The sequence below is a fragment of the Bos mutus genome, chromosome 5 (genome assembly GCF_027580195.1).
Source record: "Bos mutus isolate GX-2022 chromosome 5, NWIPB_WYAK_1.1, whole genome shotgun sequence".
NCBI lineage: Eukaryota > Metazoa > Chordata > Mammalia > Artiodactyla > Bovidae > Bos > Bos mutus.
The window spans coordinates 97,624,754-97,650,358 of NC_091621.1; the positions used below are offsets into that span (position 1 = coordinate 97,624,754).

A 25,605-nucleotide genomic window follows, 5' to 3' on the forward strand; every position below is an offset into this window, starting at 1 on the left:
TTTGTACCTTTCTATTTTAAAGAAATAAAGATCATGTAATCGAAAATACAACTAATTTTATTTCATTTTAAAAGACTTTGCAATAATTTTTAAAAATTATATAGTATAGTCTTACTGAGTTGCAAAAAAAATCTGTTAAGAAACTCATTTTGCTCTTGTGTATTCCATTTTCAGAGCAGTGGAAAGAGCTCAGTGCTAGAAAGCCTAGTGGGGAGGGACCTGCTTCCCAGAGGCACTGGTATTGTCACCCGGAGACCTCTCATTCTGCAGCTAGTCCATGTTTCACCTGAAGATAAACGAAAAACAACAGGAGAAGAAAATGGTAAATTTTAGAATTGGAATAAAAATTATTTAAAATTCCTTCATTTTTGGTCAATCTTAAAAAGATATGAGTTAATTAGACAGAAATTAGTGGCTATAGCGAAGTCAGAAGTCCTGTAAAGAAAGTGATATATGTCTTTTCTCATGTAAAAAGGGAGTAATTTTCTTCTTTGTTTTTGAGGACTATGAGTCAACTTTTTTGAAAGAATCTCTTTGGTAATGTAGTTCAGTAAACCTGTTAACACTATTTAGTGGAGGATCTAGTGAGATACTTAGTAAACAGAATCAATTATTTTGAAAAGTTTTTGTATCTTTTGGAATGTTTTAAACTTTTTTCCTAGTGTTTAAAGCAATGTTTTTTTCACTTTGTTTCAGAATTTAAATATTTTAGATTCTAGTTTATTTTAGATTATTTAAGTTTATTTTAGTTTATTTAAGATTTTATTTAAATAAAATGATTCAGCTTTTCAGCATAACAGTGCTATCTCACCTTCACTTTTCTGTCTCGCCATGTGCCTGTGAATTTTGAATCTTTGGCCCTTCGATCCAAGATAAATATTATTTGTAGAAATAATTTTTGAAAAAAAAATTATTATTATTTTTGCCACACTGCACAGCATGTGCAATCTTATTTAGTTCCCTGACTAGGGATCCAACCTGTGTCCCCTACAGTGGAAGCATGGAGTCTTTTTAACCACTGGACTGCCAAGAAAGTTCCTAATTATTATTATTATTTTTACTATGCTTATTTTGCTAAGACTTACATATAGCACGTATTACTTTGGTTCTTTAGATTCCTCCCTCACCCAAATAGTAAATGTGGAGTATCAGGATTAGAAGACATGCATCATCCTTTCTTCTTTGGTTACACTGAAAATATTTTAAGAAATGCTCTCTTTATCAACATATTTGAGTTTGTTTATTAAATATGTACCCTATTATATACTGTACATTTATATTAGTGAAGTTTGGAATGTTTGATGAGAGTAATATATTTGATCTTCAGTGTTTGGCTCAGACTCTGTCTTATTTGTGCATTAGTTGTGTCATGTCCAACTCTTTGTGACCCCATGGACTGTAGCCCACCAGGCTCCTCTGTCTGTGGAATTCTCCAGGCAAGAATACTGAAGTGGGTTGCCATTCCCTTCTCCAGGGAATCTTCCCAACCCAGGGGTTGAACCCTTATCTCTCATATTGTGGGCAGCTTCTTTTACTGTCTGAGCCATCAGGGAAGCCATCTGTCTTACTGAGAAAAGCCTGTAGAATGTTCTAGTTATCAAATAACATTTGCAGCAGAGTAACACGATTGTTTCTCATTCTGCCAGAGATCTGTTTTAAATGCAGTTTCATTGCTGCTGCTGCTGCCGCTAAGTTGGTTCAGTTGTGTCCGACTCTGTGCGACCCCATAGATGGCAGCCCACCAGGCTCCTCTGTCCCTGGAGTTTTCCAGGCAAGAATACTGGAGTGGGTTGCTATTTCCTTCTCCAATGCATGAAAGTGAAAAGTGAAAATGAAGTTGCTCAGTGGTGTCCGACTCTTTGCGACCCCATGGACTGTACCCTACCAGGCCCCTCCGTCCATGGGATTTTCCAGGCAAGAGTACTGGACTGGGTTGCCATGTCCTTCTCCAGCAGTTTCATTAGTTTGATGCAGTGAAGTTACTTTAATTTCTGCATCTGATCGTTTCCTTCACTTTCTGGGTGGTGATAGCTTGATTTTTATTTTAAAGGGATTTTAAAAAAGACATGTCATGAGCATCTACAAGGACTATAGAAAGTTAATCACTAAAGCAGATTAATGAAGTTGTAGATGTTACAAGTAATATTTTTGGATAGGATGTCAGAGGATATGTAAAAGTCATTTGATTATATTAGCTAGCTTCTTGATGTTATTTATCATTTTGCATTTCTGTAATATTTCTTTATTATTGAAATTCTGAATCTTGAATTTAATCATTTTGGGCTAATTTGTGGTCCAATTTCAAATGTATAGAATAATTATTCAAAAATTTCAATCTTGTTAATATCATCAAATTTACCAAATACCTTAAACTAAAACTTCAAGAAACTGTATGATGATGTCTGTTTCTTTCAACTCTTAATTTTCTTCAGTCACCTTGGAGAGGGCAGATGATATCTTTTCTCTCAGAGTACGTGGGCAGTATTTCTAGAAAGGGTGTACATTTCACAACTGTAGAGGTGTCGGTTCTTGTTATCTGTCTGTATTGTTCACTTTGTTTTGTTGACGTCTCTTATTGGTGGTGGTGGGTCAGTAAATCTGCATGTCTTTACCTATATATATATATATTTTCCCCCTCAAGCTTAATGCTTATTTTTTATATTAAAAAACATAATACTTAAAATGACAACTTAGCCACTCAGAACACAAAATAGATTCTGTAAATTTTGAGTACTAAATATCATGTATCTTGTTAATAGGATAGTTCTTTAACTTATCATTAAAGCCTGTTTATCCTCAGGATAAACAATTCTACCTTAACACAAATCACTCTATTCTAGAGGAAATTAGAAACAATGAAGCAAGAGATAGCCAGAAAAGTATGAACTTTTGCCAGTTGGCAGCCTGGCAACCATAGAGGAGAAAGGGGAGGAAAACAGGAGAATTTCAAAAAAGAAAAAATTAGTCTCTAACCATTTCGTATAGGGATTTGTAGTCTATACATAAATGGCTTTATTATGTAACGAAGACCAAAGTTACCATTGATAGGTAAGTTTAAGAGCAGTGGATTCTAACATAACATGGATAGGTCCATCAAAACTGGCTAAACTCTTATAAAATATTTACATATTTACCATGTATAATTTAATTATCAGGAAAATTTATTTAACATGAGCTCATTCTGCCAACTACATAATATAATTTAGGTGTCAGTATATAGATTTATAGTATTTCTCATCTTGCTCCCCACTTCTGCCAATGTAAAAGAATTTTCTGATAAAATCTTATTAAAAACAAAAACTGTTTTCAAGTGGTTTAATTTGAACTTCATGAATACCTTTCATATATGTCCTCAGATCTCCTTTTAGACTAAATCCAAAGGTGGCATGCTGACTGAATACCAAAACTATTGTTAAATTTATTATATATTTCAAAAAAAATAAACCCCTATTAAATTCAGTCTTAGCAATTAGGGTAAAAACTTTCAAGGTTTTATTACTTTCAAGATGTATTTGATATATTTTGTAGTTTTTTTTTATTAGGTAATTTATCTTTTCCTGTAGTTATCAGATAGCAAATTTCTGAATAGTAAATTAGTTTCAATCCACTTATATTAGAATTAGAAACCAGAGGTGATAAAATTAATGTAGTGGAAAATAAAAATAAATTATGACACTCAATATACTTCATTTATGCCATTTAAAATATATACATCCCTCTAATTATAACTAATTGCAATGGAAAATTTACAGTTGTAAATTTGGAATAACTGAATGCATTTGGAATGTGCATTTGAAATGTGTTCAGGTTCTTGCACATTTGATTTTTTAGAAAGGTTTGAAATATTAGGGATAAGCACTAAACTTCTCACTCTGTGCTATTTCTCTTTGACTACAGACCCTGCTACATGGAAAAACTCAAGACACCTTTCTAAAGGTTTCCTTTATCCATTTGTTTTTGGCCCTTCTTTTCCTATTATGCCTGCATGTGTGCTTTTGTACTCGTACAGGCTGTGTGCATTTTTTTCCTTCCATTTTTATTTGCTTATCCACATTGACTGATTGCAGGTGTTAGTGGTTCTTGTTACTTTTTGGCATTGCATCACAATGCAGGCTTTTTTTGGTGAATGTAATTTATTTTATTTTTATTTTAAAAAACATGCTTGTGAAGCCAGACCTCTTCTATATGATAATGTAAATTAAAAAAAAAAACCCTTTGGTATATAGTACTTGCCTCTGAGTTCTGTTCACTTAGATTATTCCAATCCTCCAATGAGACTTCTTGGAAGAAGGTACTAAGCTTCAAGTAGGTGAGCATTTTATGTGCAAAAAGGATCCAGTTTTGTTACCGTTATCCACCAAAGAAACTGCTCCACCTTTTCCTCTGTATTATTTGAATATCTTACAGTCATTTTTATTTTGATAACAGGTGGCTGATATGTGTTAATCATTAAGACATTTAAAACTGTGAATTTGACAAAAGCAGAATAGCTATGCTTGGAGAAGGCGAAGTTAATTTTTCTACATTCTAGCTTGTCTGGAAAAATTAGAGCAAAACTTGCTTTCCACGTCTTAGGCCACTCAAAATAGTACCTAAAATGAATAATTTTTTCCTTTTTTCAGCAAGTGCAAGAGGAACAGACCTATTATTGGAAACCACTGGCGAGTAGCAATTCCATACAGTATACATGCCAGGTTCCCCCAGCCTCCCACCCCTTGCCATTTCACTTCTTTCCTACCTTCAATTCCAAGGCAAAACATAATCTTGTTCCTAGAGGAAAAAATCACCTTGAAAATGCATACAGAATACCTTCATGCTACTGAGAGCACTTTAAAGTAACAGCAAATTGTGACTTTATGGGTTGCCAACAGTAAACTGAATTAAAATGAAAAATGAGAAAACAGAACAAAAAGTTAGCTATTTTGTTGACATATTGCAAATTTTTACCTTGAGTTATGTGTGTAAGTCTACAATATATGCTTTTTGCATTATTATTCAGTATGATTCATAAGTGTTCTTTTAGCCACTAGCTTGAGTATTTTCATCAGATAAAATTGCTTTTATATGTAAGATATTTAAAAATAAAGTATACAGTATATGTATGGCTGAGTCCCTTTTCTCTTTACCTGAAAACATCACAACATTGTTAACCGGCTGTACTCTAATACAAAATAAAAAGTTCAAAAGAAAAAACGACAAGTCCCAGATTGGATGAAAATGAATAATTAAATATAATCTAATACTTAATTGGCCATTGCTCTAAATTATACTAAATACAGAACCAGGGACTATTGAACTACATATGAAGGATTCTTGGAAGGAACAATTTTAACTAAACACATGGTGGATTAGAAGGAGTTATTCACTTTATATAATTGTAGTGAGTCATTTAATATATAGTTAAGGTCTTTTTAAAATACCCATTATATCTACTTGCTCAAATACAAAGTTTTAGATACCAAAAAAAAAAATACATATTTTATTATAATATGAGGAGAGGTGAACAGTTTTATTAGTTAAAATCTAGATTTCAAATATAAGTTAGCTTATAGTTAGTGGCAAAGTAGGAACAAATAATATTGTACTGTCTTTTTGAATTCCTAATTTCCATAGTTTTCAATAAGTGAAGTTTCTCTTTTTCCAGGGGTTGAAGCAGAAGAATGGGGTAAATTTCTTCACACCAAAAATAAGGTAATCATACAAAAATATGTTGAAGAAGTAACATGTTGAAAACTTTTTTTTTTTGGTACAGGTAACTGATAATTTAGTTTTCTTATGATTGGCAATGTAGCACTGTTATCTTGAAGCAGTTGTTCTTATAAAATAAAACTTATCTTAGTAACATTTCTAACCATAGTAGTTTATTTAGAAAACATTTTAAATTGAGCCTTATTCTCTCTAATTTGGAGACTCTTAACTGTTGTAGGCTCAAGCAGCTTTGAAAACTCATATAAACTGACTCTCTGGCTCAGAATGATGTTTGTGTATATTAGAATTTGTTTATTAATTCTCTGAAGCAGATCCATAGACATCTGTGAAATTTATCAAAGCCCTCTTAGGAACTTTTTAAATCTTATTTTGAATACTTTTTTTTGTTTCAATAATTTTTAGCTTTACACAGATTTTGATGAAATTCGACAAGAAATTGAAAATGAAACAGAAAGGATTTCAGGAAATAATAAGGTAGGCATCTTTTTAGAGCTGAAAAGTATAACCGTCAGTAAATTTATCATTAAGAGTATTCTGGTCTTTTAAACTAATGGAGTATTTTCTCAAATATATAAAAACTTCATATAAAACCACTTTTGTTTCTTAGAGCTTTCATATACAAACAGGTATTTCATTTAGATGTTTATTCTTGATCTTGTATATATCACTTTATTATATAGCTTTTCTATTTAATACTTCTTACAGTGTTATTTTTTTCCAGTGAATTGATTGTACTGTAACTCAAGAAGCAATATATAACTTACAAGATACATTTATTTTGAAGAGCTCTTTTTCTTACCTGAGTAAATTGAGATTTACTTATGAAAGCAAAGAGAGGCAAAGCAAGGTGGTTTTTTTCTTTTTTCAGTGAAAATGAAAAGTAATGTTAACAACTGAATTGTTTTCTAAGATTCTGAGAATTTAAATTAGAGGTCTCAGATACCATTATATGGTAAAGGAGGCATATTTAAAGGAGGTACTGTCACCGCCTTCTTTAAATGCTACTGTTTTCTGTGTCTTCTTTCTTTATTCTTACTACCTTTCTGTTCCCTTCCCTTTGTGTTGTTACCTCCATTCTTGAATGGATACATTTAATTGCATAACTGGGCCTTAGCTGAGTACTAATATTTAAAAAAATATATTTATTGAATCCTTTTATCTGCTGGGTACTGTGTTGGAAAGGTTTTCCTGACCCAAAGGCATTTTTGGAGCCATGTTAATTTCTTTATGCCTATTCAAAATATTTGTCTCTGTTAGAGTGATTGACTAAGATTTATTATTGAACTCTGGGTAGGTCACCTTTTAGTTACTGCTGCCCTATTTCCCTGATTGGGATTACTTGTTACTTATGTCTCACTCTGAATTCAAGAACCTCATAAATTTGGAAGTGATACATTGTTCTTTTGTTCAGCACTGAGTCTATTAAACATATTTAAGAAATGTTATCTGCTGAGAATCAGGAGAAAAGAATGTGAAATAACAGGTAATAAATTGTGTATATTAATAGTATAAGGTTGGATAGGATTATAACCTATGGCAGGCTGCCTTATTTTCTGTATGTTTCATTAGGTTTTGATTATTGAAATGTTTTAGAGATTATGGGTTAACATTTAAAAGCATCTAATGTATAATACTTGAAATGAGGTTTTACTTTAGCATTTTTATTTCATTGACATTTTAATGTGATTTTAATATAATATTTTAAAATTTATTTTTAGGGAGTAAGCCCTGAACCAATTCATCTTAAGATTTTTTCACCCAATGTTGTCAATCTGACACTTGTGGATTTGCCAGGAATGACCAAGGTAAAACTAGTTGTTACTCATTGTGGATGTGGTCATGTTTGTTTTTACTTGAACAAACAACATAGTTTTTCCTTAACCTCATATGGAATGATCAGCCTTTTTTTTTTTTTTAATTATCTTGATCTTTTAGCAACATTTGACATAGTAGAGCCCTACTTTCTCCTTGAAACACTTTTCTTTACTCAGCTTCCAGGACACCACACTCTAGAGGATTATTTCTGATCTTACCAGCCACTCCTTCTCAGTCTCTTTTGCTGATTACTTATCTTCTCAATGTCTAAACAGTGAGTATCCCATAGCTCAATTTTTGGACCTCTTGTCAAGGGGGTACACTTAACCTCTTGATTTCATCCAGTCTTATGACTTATAAATATGAGTATCTGTATGCTGACAACATTCAGATATTTCCAGACTTATATATTCATCTTGTATGTCGACTTGACATATACACGTCCAACTTAAACCATGATGTGTCTAATACCAAATGCCTGATGTGTCCCTCAACCTGACTTGGTCTTTCTATAGTCTCCCCATCTCAATAAATGGCAACTCTGTTGTACCAGTTGCTTAGCCAAAAAGTTTGTAGTCATCTTTGACATTTCTTATCCTACACCCTACTTTCCATTCAGTTCAGTTCAGTCGCTCAGTCGTGTCCGACTCTTTGCGACCCCATGAATCACAGCACACCAGGCCTCCCTGTCCATCACCAGCTCCCGGAGTTCACCCAGACTCATGTCCTTCGAGTCAGTGATGCCATCCAGCCATCTCATCCTCTTTCTTCCCCTTCTCCTCTTGCCCCCAATCCCTCCCAGCATCAGAGTCTTTTCCAATGAATCAACTCTTCTCATGAGGTGGCCAAAGTACTGGAGTTTCAGCTTTAGCATCATTCCTTCCAAAGAAATCCCAGGGCTGATCTCCTTCAGAATGGACTGGTTGGATCTCCTTGCAATCCAAGGGACTCTGAAGAGTCTTCTCCAACACCACAGTTCAAAAGCATCAATTCTTCGGTGCTCAGCTTTCTTCACAGTCCAACTCTCACATCCATACATGACCACCGGAAAAACCATAGCATTGACTAGATGGACCTTTGTTGGCAAAGTAATGTCTCTGCTTTTCAATATGCTATCTAGGTTGGTCATAACTTTCCTTCCAAGGAGTAAGCGTCTTTTAATTTCATGGCTGCAATTACCATCTGCAGTGATTTTGGAGCCACCAAAAATAAAATCTGACACTGTTTCCAGTGTTTCCCCATTTACTTCCCATGAAATGGTGGGACCGGATGCCAGGATCTTCGTTTTCTGAATGTTGAGCTTTAAGCCAACTTTTTCACTGTCCTGTTTCACTTTCATCAAGAGGCTTTTTAGTTCCTCTTCACTTTTTGCCATAAGGGTGGTGTCATCTGCACATCTGAGGTTCTTGATATTTCTCCCGGCAATCTTGATTCCAGCTCTTGCTTCTTCTAGCCCAGCGTTTCTCATGATGTACTCAGCATATAAGTTAAATAAGCAGGGTGACAATATACATCCTTGACGTACTCCTTTTCCTATTTGGAACCAGTCTGTTGTTCCATGTCCAGTTCTAACTATTGCTTCCTGACCTGCATATAGGTTTCTCAAGAGGCAGGTCAGGTGGTGTGATATTCCCATCTATTGAAGAATTTTCCACAGTTTATTGTGATCCACACAGTCAAAGGCTTTGGCATAGTCAATACCTGTTAGCACATCCTGTTAGCTTTTCTTAACTTAAAATATGGGCATACATTGTGAAATTTCAAATATGGTTCCAGACCATCCCAGTAAGTGAATATTGCAGTGAAGTAAGTATCACAGTAAAAGAAATATACAAATTTTTTTGTTTAGTGCATATAAAAGTTATGTTTATACTATACAATTAACCCTTGAACTAGGGTTTGAACTACATGGGTCTACTTATATGTGATATGTGGATTTTTTTTTAATAAATATATTGGAAAATTTTTTGAAGATTTGTAACAATTTGAAAAAACTTGCAGATACTTGCATAGCCTAGAACAACTGAAAAAGATTAAAAAAAATTAATAAACAAATCTAGTGTAAAAAGTTAAAATTTATCAAAATCTACACACACAGACTGTACATTGTACTTTAAGTAGAAAGAAATGTAAACAAATGTGAAGATGCAGCATTTAATCATAACTGCATAAGATTGGCTGTAGTACATACTGTACTAATGTAATAATTTCACAGCCGCCTTCTATTCCTGTTGCACTGAGCTCAAGTGTTGTTGAGTCTCCCAAAATGTTGTGTGACACAAATCATTTCTGAGTAGTTCATCGCTCCAGTAAATTGCATATCACAGTAAAATGTGATCTCTTGAGGTTCTTGCATGTTTTTTATCATGTTTAGTGTAATACTGTAAAATGCTCGCCTAGAGCCAGATATCCTGGAGTCCGAAGTCAAGTGGGCCTTAGGAGGAAGAAGCATCACTGAGAACAAAGCTACTGGAGGTGATGGAATTCCAGTTGAGCTATTTGAAATCCTAAAAGATGATGCTGTGATGCTGTGATATTGCGCTGCACTCAATATGCCAGTGAATTTGGAAAACTCAGCAGTGGCCACAGGACTGGAAAAAGTCAGTTTCCATTCCAATCCCAAAGAAAGGCAATGTCAAAGAAAGCTCAAACTACCACACAATTGTAGTCATCTCACATGCTAGTAAAGTAATGCTCAAAATTCTCCAAGCTAGGCTTCAACAACACGTAAACCATGAACTTCCAGACGTTCAAGCTGGTTTTAGAAAAGGCAGAGGAACCAGAGACCAAATTGCCAACATCCATTGGATAACAGAAAAAAGCAAGAGTTACAAAAAAACATCTGCTTTATTGACTATGCCAAAGCCTTTGACTGTGTGGATCACAATAAACTGTGGAAAATTCTGAAAGAGATGGGAATACCAGACCACCTGACCTGCCTCCTGAGACATTTGTGTGCAGGTCAAGAAGCAACAGTGAGAACCAGACATGGAACAATGGATTGGTTCAAAATCGGGAAAGGAGGATGTCAAGGCTGTATACAGTCACCCTGCTTATTTAACTCATATGCAGAGTACATTATGTGAAATGCTGGGCTGGATGAAGCACAAGCTGGGATAAAGATTGCCGGGAGAAATACCGATAACCTCAGATATGCAGATGACACCACCCTTATGGTAGAAAGTGAAGAGAAACTGAAGAGTCTCTTGATGAAAGTGAGAAGGGAGTGAAAACACTGGCTTAAAACTCAACATTCAAAAAACTAAGATCGTGGCTTCCAGTCCCATCACTTCATGGCAGATAGATGAGGAAACAATGGAAACAGTGACAGACTTTATTTTCTTGGGCTCCAGAATCACTGCAGATAGTGACTGCAGCCATGAAATTAAAAAATGCTTGTTCCTTGGAAGAAAAATCTATGACCAACCTAGACAGCATATAAAAAGCAGAGACATTACTGTGCCGACAAAGGTCCGTTTAGTCAAAGCTATGATTTTTCCAGTAGTCATGTATGGATGTGAGAGTTGGATTATAAAGAAAGCTGAGCACCGAAGAATTGATTCTTTTGAACTGTGGTGTTGTAGAGGACTCTTGAGAGTCCCTTGGACTGCCAGGGGATCAAATCAGTCAATCCTAAAGGAAATCAGTCCTGAATATTCATTTAAAGTACTGATGCTGAAGCTGAAACTCTAATACTTTGGCCACCTGATGCAAAGAACTGACTCCTTGGAAAAGACCCTGATGCTGGAAAGATTGAAGGCAGGAGGAGAAGGGAACAACAGAGGGTATGATCATTGGATACTATCACTGACTCGAAGGACGTAAGTTTGAGCAAGCTCTGGGAGTTGGTAATGGACAGGGAAGCCTGGGGTGCTGCAGTCCATGGGGTCACAAGTCGGACGTCACTGAGTGACTGAACTGAACTGAACTGAATTGGGGTTCTTGCATTTTTTCATTGTGTTTAGTGTAATACTGTAAACCCTGAATAACACCATGAGACCCATATGAAGTGCCACTAGTGATGTTGGAAGTGCTTCCAACAAGCAGAGAGAAGTCATGACATTACAGGAAGTTAAAATGCTTAATCTACTCTGTAGATTGAGGCCTGCAGCTGTGGTTGCCCACCATTTCAAGATGAATGAATCCAGCTTAAGAAGCATTCTGAAAAAGGAAATTCATGAAGGCAATGCTGCAGCTATGCCAGGAAGCATGAAAACCTTGCACTTTATGTTAAATGCCTTTTTATTGAAATTTCAGCTTTTATCTGAGTATAGGATTTCTATAGGAAAGGCATATCTGTAGACTAACATGATTTGAGAAAAAACATATTCAGTATATGACAACTTAAAGCAACAGGAAGGTGAATGATCTAAAGCTGGATTATATATTGCCAGCAAAGGATATGCTCAACATCACTCATTATCAGAGAAATGCAAATCAAAACCACTATGAGGTACTATTTCACACCAGTCAGAATGGCTGCAATCCAAAAGTCTACAAGCAATAAATGCTGGAGAGGGTGTGGAGGAAAGGGAACCCTCTTACACTGTTGGTGGGAATGTAAACTAGTACAGCCACTATGGAGAACAGTGTGGAGATTCCTTAAAAAACTGGAAATAGAACTGCCTCATGATCCAGCAATCCCACTGCTGGGCATACACACTGAGGAAACCAGAAGGGAAGGAGACACGTGTACCCCAATGTTCATCGCAGCACTGTTTATAATAGCCAGGACATGGAAGCAACCTAGATGTCCATTAGCAGATGAATGGATAAGAAAGCTGTGGTACATATACACAATGGAGTATTACTCAGCCATTAAAAAGAATACATTTGAATCAGTTCTAATGAGGTGGATGAAACTGGAGCCTATTATACAGAGTGAAGTAAGCCAGAAGGAAAAACACCAATACAGTATACTAATGCATAGATATGGAATTTAGAAAGGTGGTAACAATAACCCTGTGTACGAGACAGCAAAAGAGACAGTGATGTATAGAACAGTCTTATGGACTCTGTGGGAGAGGGAGAGGGTGGGAAGATTTGAGAGAATGGCATTGAAACATGTAAAATATCATGTATGAAACGAGATGCCAGTCCAGGTTCAATGCATGATACTGGATGCTTGGGGCTAGTGCACTGGGACGACCCAGAGGGATGGTATGGGGAGGGAGGAGGGAGGAGGGTTCAGGATGGGGAACACATGTATACCTGTGGTGGATTCATTTTGATATTTGGCAAAACTAATACAATTATGTAAAGTTTAAAAATTAAATAAAATTTAAAAAAAAGAAAGTTTTGCTTTAAAAAAGTCAAGTTAATAGGAGGCAGCAGATGAGGTCTCAGATGCTATTAAGAAAATCATTAAGGAGAAAGGATATCTGCCTGAATAGGTTTTTAATGTTAATGCAGATGAAAGTGCCCTATTCTGGAAAAAAATGCCACAAAGGACATTTATTAGTAAGGAAGAGAAGCGAACACCAGAATTCAAGGAAGGAAGGGATAGGCCAGCTCTACTATTCTGTGCAAATGCAGGGGGTTTATGATTGGGACTGCCCTTATCTATAAAGCTGCTAACCCTCGATCCTTGAAGGCAAAAGATTAAACACCAGCTGCCAGTCTTTTGGTTGCTCAACAAGAAGGCCTGGACACAGATAACCCTTTTTCTGGATTGGTTCCATCAGTGCTTTGTCCCTGAAGGCAGGAGGTATCTTTCTAGTAATGGACTGACTTAAAGTTCTTTTGGTATTAGACAGTGCTCCAGGGCACAGGTGTTGAAGTGGTCTACTTGCCCCCAAACACAGTGTCCCTTATTCACCCTCTAAATCAGGGGTCATATGGACCTTTAAGGCTCATTACATACGGAACTGTATAGAAAGGATTGTCATTCCTGTGGAAGAGAACCCTGATAGAACATCATGAAAGTCTGGAAAGGATTACACTATTGAAGATGTTATTGAAAAAGCCATGAAAGCCATGAAGCCTGAAATAATAAATTCCTGCTGGAGAAAACTGTGTCCAGATGCTATGTATGACTTCAGGATTTACAACAGAACCAATCAAGGAAATCATAAAAGCAACTGTGGAGATGACCAAAAAAGAAACAGTGGGTTAGATGGGTGAAGGCTTTCAAGATATGGATCTCATAGAAATCCAAGAGCTAAAGCAGACACTATGTGAGAGGAATTAACAGAGGGCGACTTGATGGAGATGAGTGCTTCTGAAACAGTGCCAGATGAGGGGGGTGCATGTGTGGTCAGTCACTTCAGTCGTGTCCAACTCTTTGTGATCTTATAGACTGTAGCCTACCAGGCTCCTTTGTCCATAGGATACTTCAGGCAAGGATACTGGAGTGGGTTTCCATTCCCTCCTCCAGTGCATCTTCCTGACTGAGGGATCGAACCAGCGTCTCCTGCATTGCAAGCAGATTCTTTAATGCTAAGCCACCTGAGAAGCCCAGATGATGGGAAAGAAGATTTAAAAAACTGTACCAGAAAACATAACATTAGGCACTTTGTGAGAAAAGTTACAGTTATTCAAGACTACTTTTGATTTGGTTGAAGAAGGAATGGAACCATACAGAAACATTTTTGGAGTGAAAAAAAAGTATCAGACAGAAATTATGATGTATTTCCATCAAGTTACACTGATTGTGCCTACCTCGCCTGCCTCCCCTTTGGCCTCCTCCACTTCTGCCTCTGCTACTCCTGAGACAGCAAGACCAGCTCCTCCTCTTCTTTTATCTACTTGATGTGAAGACGAGGGTGATCCACTTCCACTTAACAAATAGCAAATAATCATGAGTTCTGTTGTATGTGTCTTCTTGTGAAATGTAGTAACTATATGGGAAGAACTGTGTTTTTATGTCATCTGTGTCATCATTGCCTAAGTACTCATGTAGAACATTATGTACAAGACTTGTATTGAAGTGAATAGCGTATCCTTACATAGGCATGTGCTTAGTCGCTCATTTGCATCTGACTCTTTGCAACCCCATGGACTGTAGCCCGCGAGGCTCCTCTCTCCATGGGGATTCTCCAGGCAAGAATGCTAAAGTGGGTTGCCATGCCCTTCACCAGGTGTCCGAACCCAGGGATCAAACCAGGTCTCCTGCATTGCAGGTGGATTCTTTACTGTCTGAACCACCAGGAAAGCCCTACATAGGCATAATGGAGTGATATTTTAATATAAAATAATGTGTTAGGCGTTTTTTTTTTACTATTTTGTAACTTTGCTTTCAAAGAATTATATTACTGTACAGTATGCCTTCACTTACAATTGGAGAAACTGCATATCAGCCTATCATCACAGGTAATTGGTTTCTGTGTGGTATTATGAATATGACTTCAACATTGGAATCTATAAACATTTTATAATGATTCATTCTTTGCTGCATATTCTAGGCTACTGTGAAGCAATCATTTCAATTATACTAGGCTATCATAAAGCAATCTTATTGCTACTTCATTATCAATGCATGAATTGTTATATCTTTAAATAAATATGAATTTCTCTTTCACATTATCTTTTCATTTTTTGTATTTAGTGTCAGTAATGTATAACAACTAACAGTGTTTTGTATCATAAGACAGTATTGATGTAGGTACTCATAGATGAGATATCTTGTAAACAGATGACATAAACTTAAGCATTGACAGAGTACATACTGTAAATGTATTTTCCTTACAATTTTCTTACCATTTTCTTTATTGTAAGAATACAGTATATAATACATATAAAATATATATATATTGCCTATGTTGGTATAAGGCTTCTAGTCAACAAGAAGATATTTGTAGTTAAGTTTTTGGGGAGTCAGAAGCAGATTTTCAAGTATGTGAAGGGGTCAGTGCTCCTTAACCCTGTGTTATTCAAGGATCAACTGTAGTCTGTTAGGTGTGTAACAGCATTATGTCTAATAAAGCAATGTACATACCTTAGTTAAAAAAATACTTTATTTCTAAAAAAAATGCTAACCATCTGAACCTTCAGTGAGTTGGATGTCATCTTTCTGATGGTGGAGGGTTTGAAATATTTCAAGAACTACTAAAATGTGATACAGAGGCACAGAGTGAGCAAATGCTATTGGAAAAATTGGCTCCAATAGACTTTCTCGTTGACACAAACTTCAACATGTAAAAAATGAAAAATCTGAAAAATTAAATAAAACAAAGTGTGCCTGTATATCTGGAACTCTGTCATGTCTTACAAATTTATAGCTACCATCCTGAGCTAGCCACTGTCATCTCAGCTGGATTACCACCATAGTCTCCTAAAACATCTTCCTCATAATTTATTAACTAAGCAGCCAGAGTGATACTGTTAAAGTGAAAATAAGACTGTGTCATTCTTTGGCTCAGAATCTTTCTAGAGGCTTCCCATTTCACTCAGAGTAAAAGCTTATGTTCTTAAAGAGATCTAAAGTATCTCCTTGACCTCTCTCTTATTACTCTTCTAATTCCTTTTGCTCCAGTCAGTCTTCTGCCATTGTGTTCAAGTGCTCATCCCCCAGATAGCTGCCTGTACCTCTCCCTTATCTCTTTCAGTTTGCAGTCATTCTCTTAAATGTCATTGCCTTGGTGAGGTCTCCCTGATTACTCAATTTAAAAGCATAATCCAATTTAAAATAATAGTTTAAAGTATAAGCTTTAACCTAAGTATTCCTTAGCCTCTTGTTCTTTATTTTTTCCATAGTCTTACCACCACCTAGATACTATGTATATAAGTGTTTATTACCTCTTTGGTATCACTAAAACTCAGTGAAGGCAGGAAATTTGGTCTTTGTCTTATTCACTACTGTGATATAATCTGATATATGGAATAGTACCTGAAATATAGTAGGTTGTCAATAAATATTTGCTAATTGAGTGAATGAATGAATTTGTCTCTAGACAGTTAACACTGACCAATCCTTAACATGGCAGATATTTAATATTTGCAGGAGTTACATTTTTGAGACTTATACATATTACCAAATTCGTATGTACATTGAAGTATATAAATTCATTTTAATTATCTGTAAATGGAGTAACACCTATATTCTGTGCATTAAATGGGGGAAAAAAGCTGAGTTGATTTTTATTACCTGTTCCTTGATCATCTGTGTTTTGTTCAGGTGCCTGTAGGTGATCAACCTAAAGATATTGAGCTTCAAATCAGAGAGCTCATCCTTCGGTTCATCAGTAATCCAAATTCCATTATCCTCGCTGTCACTGCTGCTAATACAGATATGGCAACATCAGAGGCACTTAAAATTTCAAGAGAGGTAGATCCAGATGGTAAGGATGGATATTAATTTTTAATGAGGTGTTTGGTTAACAGAGGTGAATCTGCCCTCAAGAGAGGAGTTTATAATTTTTAAAAGGAGTATCTCTAGCTAATAATGCTTTTCTATTTTACTTACAGTATCAAATAGAAATTTTGATGGAAATGGATAAATTGCTATACAGGCTAGGCAAAAATAGCTAATAAAAATTATATGTGAAAAAGTTTTAAAATTAAACATGATTAAAATTAGTTTAGAAAAGTATTTGTAAGCAAAGGTTAGAAAAACATTACCAAAATGATGGCAGAGGTAACGTTAGGTGGGATTATAGAGTAGGATTTTCCTTTATTAATACTTAAAAGCTTAATTTAATGGGTCATTTCTTTTCATTTTTGCATTTACCAGGTCGCAGAACCCTAGCTGTAATCACTAAACTTGATCTCATGGATGCAGGTACTGATGCCATGGATGTATTGATGGGAAGGGTTATACCGGTCAAACTGGGAATAATTGGAGTAGTTAACAGGTGAGCAATCAAGATCACAGCGTTCTCATTTCAAAGCAAACCTAAAGTTTTTGACTGAGTCTGAAATGTGATACTATCCCTATATTTTCCCATTTTACTATAATCTTGGTATTGTTAAAGAATTCATTGCTCTAAAGGAAGAAAAGAGATTCACTAAAACCCCCTGTAGATAGTTTTAAACAGAAAATGTTTATGAAGTAAGCAGTGCCACAAAATGGAAAAAATTTAATGGCTAGGCTTAAAAAAAAAAAATCCCTATTATGTTATGTATGATGAGCGCACTGTATTAGAAAAAAGTATTATTTAGTTTACATCCAGTCAAGAAAGAGTTTTTTAAGGTGGTAGTATTTTAATAGATCGATGTAACCCCTAGCATTAATGATTCTATGCAATTGCCGGGATGTGACTTGGGAGACATTTTATTAAAGGTATCCTAATAATACCAAAAGGTAGCTGAAATTAAAAATTATGGACAGGAAACTGATTACTATTGAGTGTCAACTTATGTTTTAGACACTCTACTGTGAGAAATTTGCAAATAGTATCTCTTTGAACCTTCCCAACCTACCTGAGAGCTATTATATTAGTCTGTTTTACAGTCAGGAAACTTACTAAGTGATACATTTACCAAAGTCACATGGCTGGTGAAAGCAGAGCCAGATTCAAATGAAGATCTTAGTCCAAAACCTTTATAAAATAGGAAGCACTGAAACTGTCATGAGGTCAAGGTTCTACTCCCAGTTCATCCACAAACTAGGTGTAATGTGGGTTTAAATGATTCCTAACATCTTTGGTCTCAAACCTTTTAAAATGAAAATGTTACTAATTGATGTCTTTATACTTGTCTGCTTCTAATCACACGTCTTTCTCCCTCACCCCTACTGTTTTTGTTTTTTTTTTTTAATTCCCATTATCTCTTTTCAAGGCAAGCAAGTGTTATAAAAGTGTTGTATTTGTAGATGGCTGCTCTCCAATTTAGTTTCTTATCCATGGATAAAATACACAGTTGATTAAGACACATGTATTTTTACCTGTTACTTAAGAGTACTGCTTTTGACTGTGGTTAATGGTAATAATGTGGCCTATGTTATTCAAACATTGCTTACTTAAAAGTCACACAGTTTGAATCTTGGCTGAATTACTTAATATGTGACCTTGGGTAAATTAATCTCTCTGGGCCTTCCTTACTTTGTTATAAAATGAGACAATACCTATTGCATGGAATTGTTTGGAGAATTAAATAAAACAGATCACGTCAAGCATTATAGACAGTTCCTGGTGCCATCATCATCAATTTTAGGCTATCATTGTCATCCTCCTCACCACCCGAACTACTTCAGTCCAGTTCAGTTGCTCAGTTGTGTCCGACTCTGCGACCCCATAGACTACAGCACGCCAGGCTTTCCTGTCCATCACCAACTCCCAGAGTTCACCCAAACTCATGTCCATTGAGTCAGTGATGCCATCCAACCATCTCATCCTCTGTCATCCCCTTCTCTTCCTGCCTTCAATCTTTTCCAACATCAGGGTCTTTTCAAATGAATCAGCTCTTCGCATGAGGTGGCCAAAGTATTGGAGTTGCAGCTTCTGCATCAGTCCTTCCAATGAACTCAGGACTGATCTCCTTTAGATGGACTGGTTGGATCTCCTTGCAGTCCAAGGGGCTCTCAAGAGTCTTCTCCAACACCACGGTTGAAAAGCATCAATTCTTCGGTGCTGAGCTTTCTTTATAGTCCAACACTCATATCCATACATGACTACTGGAAAAACCATAGCCTTGACTAGACGGACCTTTGTTGGCAAAGTAATGTCTTTGCTTTTTAATATGCTGTCCAGGCTGGTCATAACTTTCTTCCTTAGGAGTAAGTGTCTTTTAATGTCATGTCTGCAGTCACCATCTGCAGTGATTTTGGAGCTCAAAAAAACAAAGTCAGACACTGTTTCTACTGTTTCCCCATCTATTTGCCATGAAGTGATGGGACTGGATGCCATGATCTTAGTTTTCTGAATGTTGAGCTTTAAGCCAACTTTTTTACTCTCCTCTTTTACTTTCATTAAGAGGCTCTTTAATTCTTCACTTTCTGCCATAGGAGTGGTGTCATCTGCATATCTGAGGTTATTGATATTTCTTCTGGCAATCTTGATTCCAGCTTGTGCTTCATCCAGCACGTTTCTCATGATGTACTCTGCATATAAGTTAAATAATCAGGGTGACAATATACAGCCTTGACATACTCCTTTTCCTATCTGGAGCCAGTTTGTTGTTCCACGTCCAGTTCTGACAGTTGCTTCCTGACCTGCATATAGATTTCTCAAGAGGTCAGGTGGTCTGATATTCCCATCTGTTTAAGAATTTTCCACAGTTTGTGGTGATCCACACAGTCAAAGGCTTTGGAATAGTCAGTAAAGCAGAAACATGTTCTTCTGGAACTTTTTGCTTTTTTCCATGATCCAGCAGGTGTTGCCAAAGTACTTAATACCACAGTTTACTTTAGTTGAAACAGTTTTGTTATTTTTCAACCTTAGGAGTCAGCTAGATATTAACAATAAGAAGAGTGTAACTGATTCAATCCGCGATGAATATGCTTTCCTTCAAAAGAAATACCCATCTCTGGCTAATAGAAACGGAACAAAGTATCTTGCCCGGACTTTAAACAGGTAACATTTTTTTACCTTTTGGAAAATGAGATGTTTTTGGTTTGCCAGTAGGTATCTGAGACCTTTGATGATCAGTTCCTTACATTTTTATAATGTGCTTGTCTATAAAATTTCACTTTTTGTTTCTTGTACAGTAGGTTCTTATAATGTATTTATTTTTATTGAGGTGTGTTCAGGTATGTCTGACTCATTGCAGCCCCATGGACTGTAGCCTGCCTGGCTCCTCTGTCCAGGAATTTTCCCAGCAGGAATATTGGAGGGGGTTGCCATTCCTTACTCCATGTGTTCTTCCCAACCCAGGGATCAAACTTCCATCTCTTGCGTTGGCAGGTGGTTTCTTTACCACTAGTGTGCCACCTGGGAAACCCTTTTATTGAGGTAGTCAGGATTAAATCATCATGTATTCTAGGAATGTGCAAGTGATTTTTAAAATACATTAATCATGAAATTATTTACAGTCATTGTACTTAATGATAGAAATAGATGGCAGTTGACTTCAGTTCCATTTCAGGAACTGAATTAAAATTTATAATTTTCACATAATCATGTCCTAATTAGGATGTCTTCTAGTCCTGTTCATAAAAAGGATGTAAGCTGTATACCTTGAATTCTTAATACCCACTGATGGTATTAGATCATTCAAGGGATTAGAAGAGCTTTCTAGATGATTTATAAACAACTTAAGTGAAAGCTATTTCCTTCTATTGTTGTCATTCAGTTGCTAAATCGTGTCTGTGTCTTTGCTTATTCCCTAAATAAATTAAAGGTGGATGGACATGGATCTTAACAAGATTGATTTTCACTGTGCTGGGTACCTATTGTAAAAGATAAGTCAGAAACCAAAATAATGTAGGTATAATTAGATTGTGTAGCTTACTTTCTTTAAGGTAATTGTAGTAATAGAGAAAATTTTTTTTTAATTTATATTTCTCTATCAGTTGTTACCATTTATTGGATTGAAGGTAAATTTAAAAGGTATTTTAACAAGACAGTTTCCTTCATGTCATTTTTTTTTTCAGACTAAATATTTATGTCTAGTCTAAAATTGCATTATTTCCTGCCAAGACAACTTGTTTGACAGGGTTCCCCATTATTTGCATTTTTAAAATTTGAGCTGCTTGGATCTTCAAAATACACAATTTTACTTTAAAATTCTTCCTTTCTAACCTTTGTTAGGTTACTGATGCATCACATCAGAGATTGCTTACCAGAGTTGAAAACGAGAATAAATGTTCTAGCTGCTCAATATCAGTCTCTTCTAAATAGCTATGGTGAACCTGTGGATGATAAAAGTGCTACTTTACTCCAGCTTATTACCAAATTTGCCACAGAATATTGTAATACTATTGAAGGAACTGCAAAATATATTGAAACGTCAGAGCTGTAAGTAAGAAATTTCTCTATGGATTTGGCTACCTGGATTGCTAGGTTAGATAAAGAAGAAAGATACAGATCTTTTGTTACAGTGACTTTGAGATTATCTGATTATGATTTATTATCTGTAAAACAGGAATATCATTTTGTAGAAATTATGAACGATATCTGATAGGTATGTAAAATGCTTTATAAAATATGTAAAAATATGTAAAACATGGTAAAGTTTCAGGTTTTTTTTAAAAAACAAGACTTTAATTGATAAGTATAACATTTTCTAATTTAAAAAAGTTTGTTTCTTTAATATGGACAACAACATTGTTCATGAAAAAATAAAAAAATGCAGATAAGTAAAAAGTGTAAAGTGTAAGGATAAATTCCTTTAAATTCCATCATCCAGAAATAATCCCTGTTACTTTGGCATTAATCTAGACATTTTTCTATGTATTTATAAAACATAAATGCCTATAATACACATCTTTAAAAATCAGATGCTACAGAATCATTTCTTTAAATCAACTTGTCACAAACAACTAGTAGAAATTGCATATTTGTATTTTCAACCTTAAGATTTACATAGTAGTTTACTTTTTAGACTTGTTCAATGAGTCCCCTACTCTTGATAGTTTGCTTTCAGTTATACACAAATATATACAATGTTGTGATGGACTATCTTTGGAGCATGTATCCAAGTAAATTCTTAGGGTAAATTTCTAGAAGTAGAATTACTAGATCAAAAGATATATCACATCCTCAAAGTCTTTTATCATTGCTGTATTAGTAGTGCATGCTAAGTTGCTTCAGTCGTGTCTTGCTCTTTGCGACTCTGGACTGTAGTCCACCAGGCTCCTCTGTCCAGGGGATTTTCCAGGCAACAATACTGGAGTGGGTTGCCATGCCTACCTCCAGGAGATCATCCTGACCCAGGGATCAAACCTAGATCTCTAACGTCCTCCAACATGTTAGGAGGTCTCTAACATCCTCCTGCATTGGCAGGCAGGTTCTTTACTACTAGTGCCACCTGGGATATTAGTAGTAGATTGTATTGTTTTACTAGTAGCAATATATAAGAATATATTTCTCTGAACTCTCACCTTTAAAAAGCCTTTTAATTTTGAAAAATAACTAGATTTCTAGCAAGTTACAGATTAATGTACAGAGAGGTCCCATTCACCCTTCACCCCACCTCCCCCAGCACTGACATCCTGCATATCTGTAGTACAATAACAAAGCAAGAAAATGGACATTGGTACAATCCACAAAGTTTATTCAGATTTCACCAATTACACTTCATGTGTGTGTGTGGGTGTACAGTTCTGTGTACTTTATGTGACCCTGGTAGCCTTCTGTGTGAGTTAACTCCATAGAATATTTATATCTTTGTAATTATCTAATCAAGCCTCATTAGAACATTGAAGAGAGACCATTTATATCTCTTTCAAGGACTGGAGAGCTCCATAGTTAAGAATGCATTTGGGTTGGGCTGTGAATAGAATATGGGGAAGGCTGTAAGCAGTAAGTAGAAGGGTATTTTAGGCTTTGGAATAGCAAAGAATAGTTCAGGGGGAATTTGGAGAATGGCAGGTACAGTGATGGGATGTAACAGGAAGTAAGGGAGGAAAGATGTCTAATAAGAACAAGACTGTGGAAAGTGTAATATGTCAGAATTTGAAGAGCTTCCTACTATAAAAAAATGAAAACATTTTTGGTCACAGGAGTTCCCCACTTTAGAAGGGTAATTCTGGTCATTATGGAAACTATTTGGAGAAGGTAAAGGTTGGAGGCAGAGCGACTAGTTACTGGTAATTTTAACTATTTTAAAGTATAATACATACTATTAAGTATATTCACAATATTGTACAACCATCAAATAGTATCTATTTCCAAGATTTTTCATCATCCCAAATAGAAACTCTGTATCAAATAAACAGTGATACCTGTCTTCCTCTCTTCTCCTAGCCCATGGTAACCTCTGACTTACTTTCTGCCTATGTGAATTTCCCTATTCTAGTTATTTCATATAAGGAGACTCATACAATATTTGTCCTTTTCTGTCTGGGTTATTTCACTTAGTATAATGTTAGGCTGGTACCTTCTGCCTAGGCTACTGTAAGAAAGTAGTGAATAGTGATGGAAAATAGAGAAGAACAAATGATGTGGGGGGATATATCATATTTGTAAAGTTTCAACTGGACTTGAATGAAAAAAATAAAAGATAATACCAGGATTTCTAGTCATTAAGACAGGAAACACAAGGTATCCAGTATGTAGGCCTAGAGATTTAATTTGTTTAAAGCAGGGATAAGCCCATTGGCTAAGAAACATTTTTACGTTTTTTAAATGGTTGAAAAAAAATTCAAAGAATTTTTTATGTAGTGTATATGTAAAGTTCAAATTTTAGTGTGTGTAAGTTTACAGGAACATAGCTATGCTTATTTGTTTACATACAGTCTGTGGTTGCTTTTGTGCTCAGTGGCAGAATTGGTGAATTGTGACAAAGGCCTGAAAAGTCTAAAAGTATTTAACTGGCCTTTCATAGAAAAAGTTTGCTGATCTCTACTCTAGATTGTGAATAAATAGAAATTAGTTAGTTCAGTCGCTCAGTTGTGTCTGACTCCTTGAGACCCCATGAACCGCAGCATTCCAAGCCTCCCTGTCCATCACCAGCTCCCGGAGTTCACCCAAACCCATGTCCATTGTGTTGGTGATGCCATCTAACCATCTCATCCTCTGTCGTCCCCTTCTCCTCCTGCCCTCAATCTTTCCCAGCATCAGCGTCTTTTCAAATGAGTCAGCTCTTTGCATCAGGTGGCCAAAGTATTGGAGTTTCAGCTTCAGCATCAGTTCTTCCAGTGAACACCCCGGACTAATCTCCTTTAGATGGACTGGTTGGATCTCCTTGCAGTCCAAGGGACTCTCAAGAGTCTTCTGCAACACCACAGTTCAAAAGCATCAATTCTGCGCTCAGCTTTCCTTATAGTCCAACTCTCACATCCATACATGACCACTGGAAAATATCCTTAAGGAGCGTGTGGTCTAGTTGAAAACTAGAGCAGAGAAAAATGTTTAGTTGTTCTTAGTTAACTGATGTTTTCTGACAGTACAGTTTACTCTGTGTGTGCACGCGTGCATGCATATATGAATGCCTTTTGTGAAATGACTCCCCATTAAAAAGATTAGAGTAATTGGTTCATAATACAGTTGAGAATACATGGAAATGGTCTAAAGGTAGTTGTCTGTCATCTTAATGCTTACAGAAAGACTTCTAGTTTGTAGTGTCTTTCCTTTTAGTAATACTAGAAATCATATATTTCATTGACTTTCAGATGTGGTGGTGCTCGAATATGTTATATTTTCCATGAGACTTTTGGGCGAACCTTAGAATCTGTTGACCCTCTTGGTGGCCTTAACACTATTGACATTTTGACTGCCATTAGAAATGCAACTGTGAGTATGGTTAACTTTTAGAATGTTTTGAAATGAGGTTAAAGATTATTTTTTAATCCATATATATTTTTTAATGAATGGTACAGTTTGTTATTTTGCTCTTATTCTTGAAATTAGGAAGTACTTTTCATGAAAAAATACCAAAAAATGTGATTTATTTTAACCTTAGGGAAGAACCAAAATTATATGTAGCTATAAGAGCTCAAAATCTTATGTTTTTAGGGTCCTCGTCCTGCTTTGTTTGTGCCTGAAGTTTCATTTGAGTTATTGGTCAAACGGCAGATCAAACGTCTGGAAGAGCCCAGCCTCCGTTGTGTGGAACTGGTTCATGAAGAAATGCAAAGGATCATTCAACACTGTAGCAATTACAGTACACAGGTACTGAGAAATGTAACAGGTTTCTATTAGGTAGTAAAAGACATGAGCTGATGATTTCAAGGGGCAGGAGGAAATACAGAAGATGGGCTTAAAGTTAAAATTTTAGTTCCTTATCTAAAAGTGATATTTGAAATAGTATAGTTAAATATAGCTTCCAAATCTGGTTTAGTATTTCAGTGATTAGTTTTCCTTCAAACCAAACAGACTGTTTCTTACTTCCATCATTTATAGGAGTTGTTGCGGTTCCCTAAACTTCATGATGCCATAGTTGAAGTAGTGACTTGTCTTCTTCGTAAACGGTTGCCTGTTACAAATGAAATGGTGAGCTGTTACTTCATAAATCATTGTAGTCACTGTTAATAAAATCATTTTGTATACTTCATGAATTTAGGCATAGTTTCCCAGTGTATCAAAAAGAAAAATGAATTTCAGT

At 35.8% G+C, this 25,605-nt stretch overlaps 1 protein-coding gene across 4 annotated transcripts in view; it reads left to right on the forward strand.

The window, feature by feature from the left end:
• The window catches only part of DNM1L (dynamin 1 like), a 60,030-nt gene that overhangs the window by 23,936 nt on the left and 10,489 nt on the right, over positions 1-25,605 (forward strand). For all 4 annotated transcript variants that reach the window (XM_005896994.3, XM_005896995.3, XM_005896997.3 and 1 more), the window contains exons 2-12: positions 175-322; positions 5,645-5,691; positions 6,112-6,183; positions 7,428-7,514; positions 16,640-16,802; positions 17,195-17,315; positions 19,842-19,973; positions 21,150-21,356; positions 24,674-24,794; positions 25,017-25,172; positions 25,404-25,493. In XM_005896994.3, coding sequence (XP_005897056.1) covers positions 175-322; positions 5,645-5,691; positions 6,112-6,183; positions 7,428-7,514; positions 16,640-16,802; positions 17,195-17,315; positions 19,842-19,973; positions 21,150-21,356; positions 24,674-24,794; positions 25,017-25,172; positions 25,404-25,493 — 1,344 coding nt within the window. The remainder of the gene's footprint in view (positions 1-174; positions 323-5,644; positions 5,692-6,111; positions 6,184-7,427; positions 7,515-16,639; positions 16,803-17,194; positions 17,316-19,841; positions 19,974-21,149; positions 21,357-24,673; positions 24,795-25,016; positions 25,173-25,403; positions 25,494-25,605) is intronic.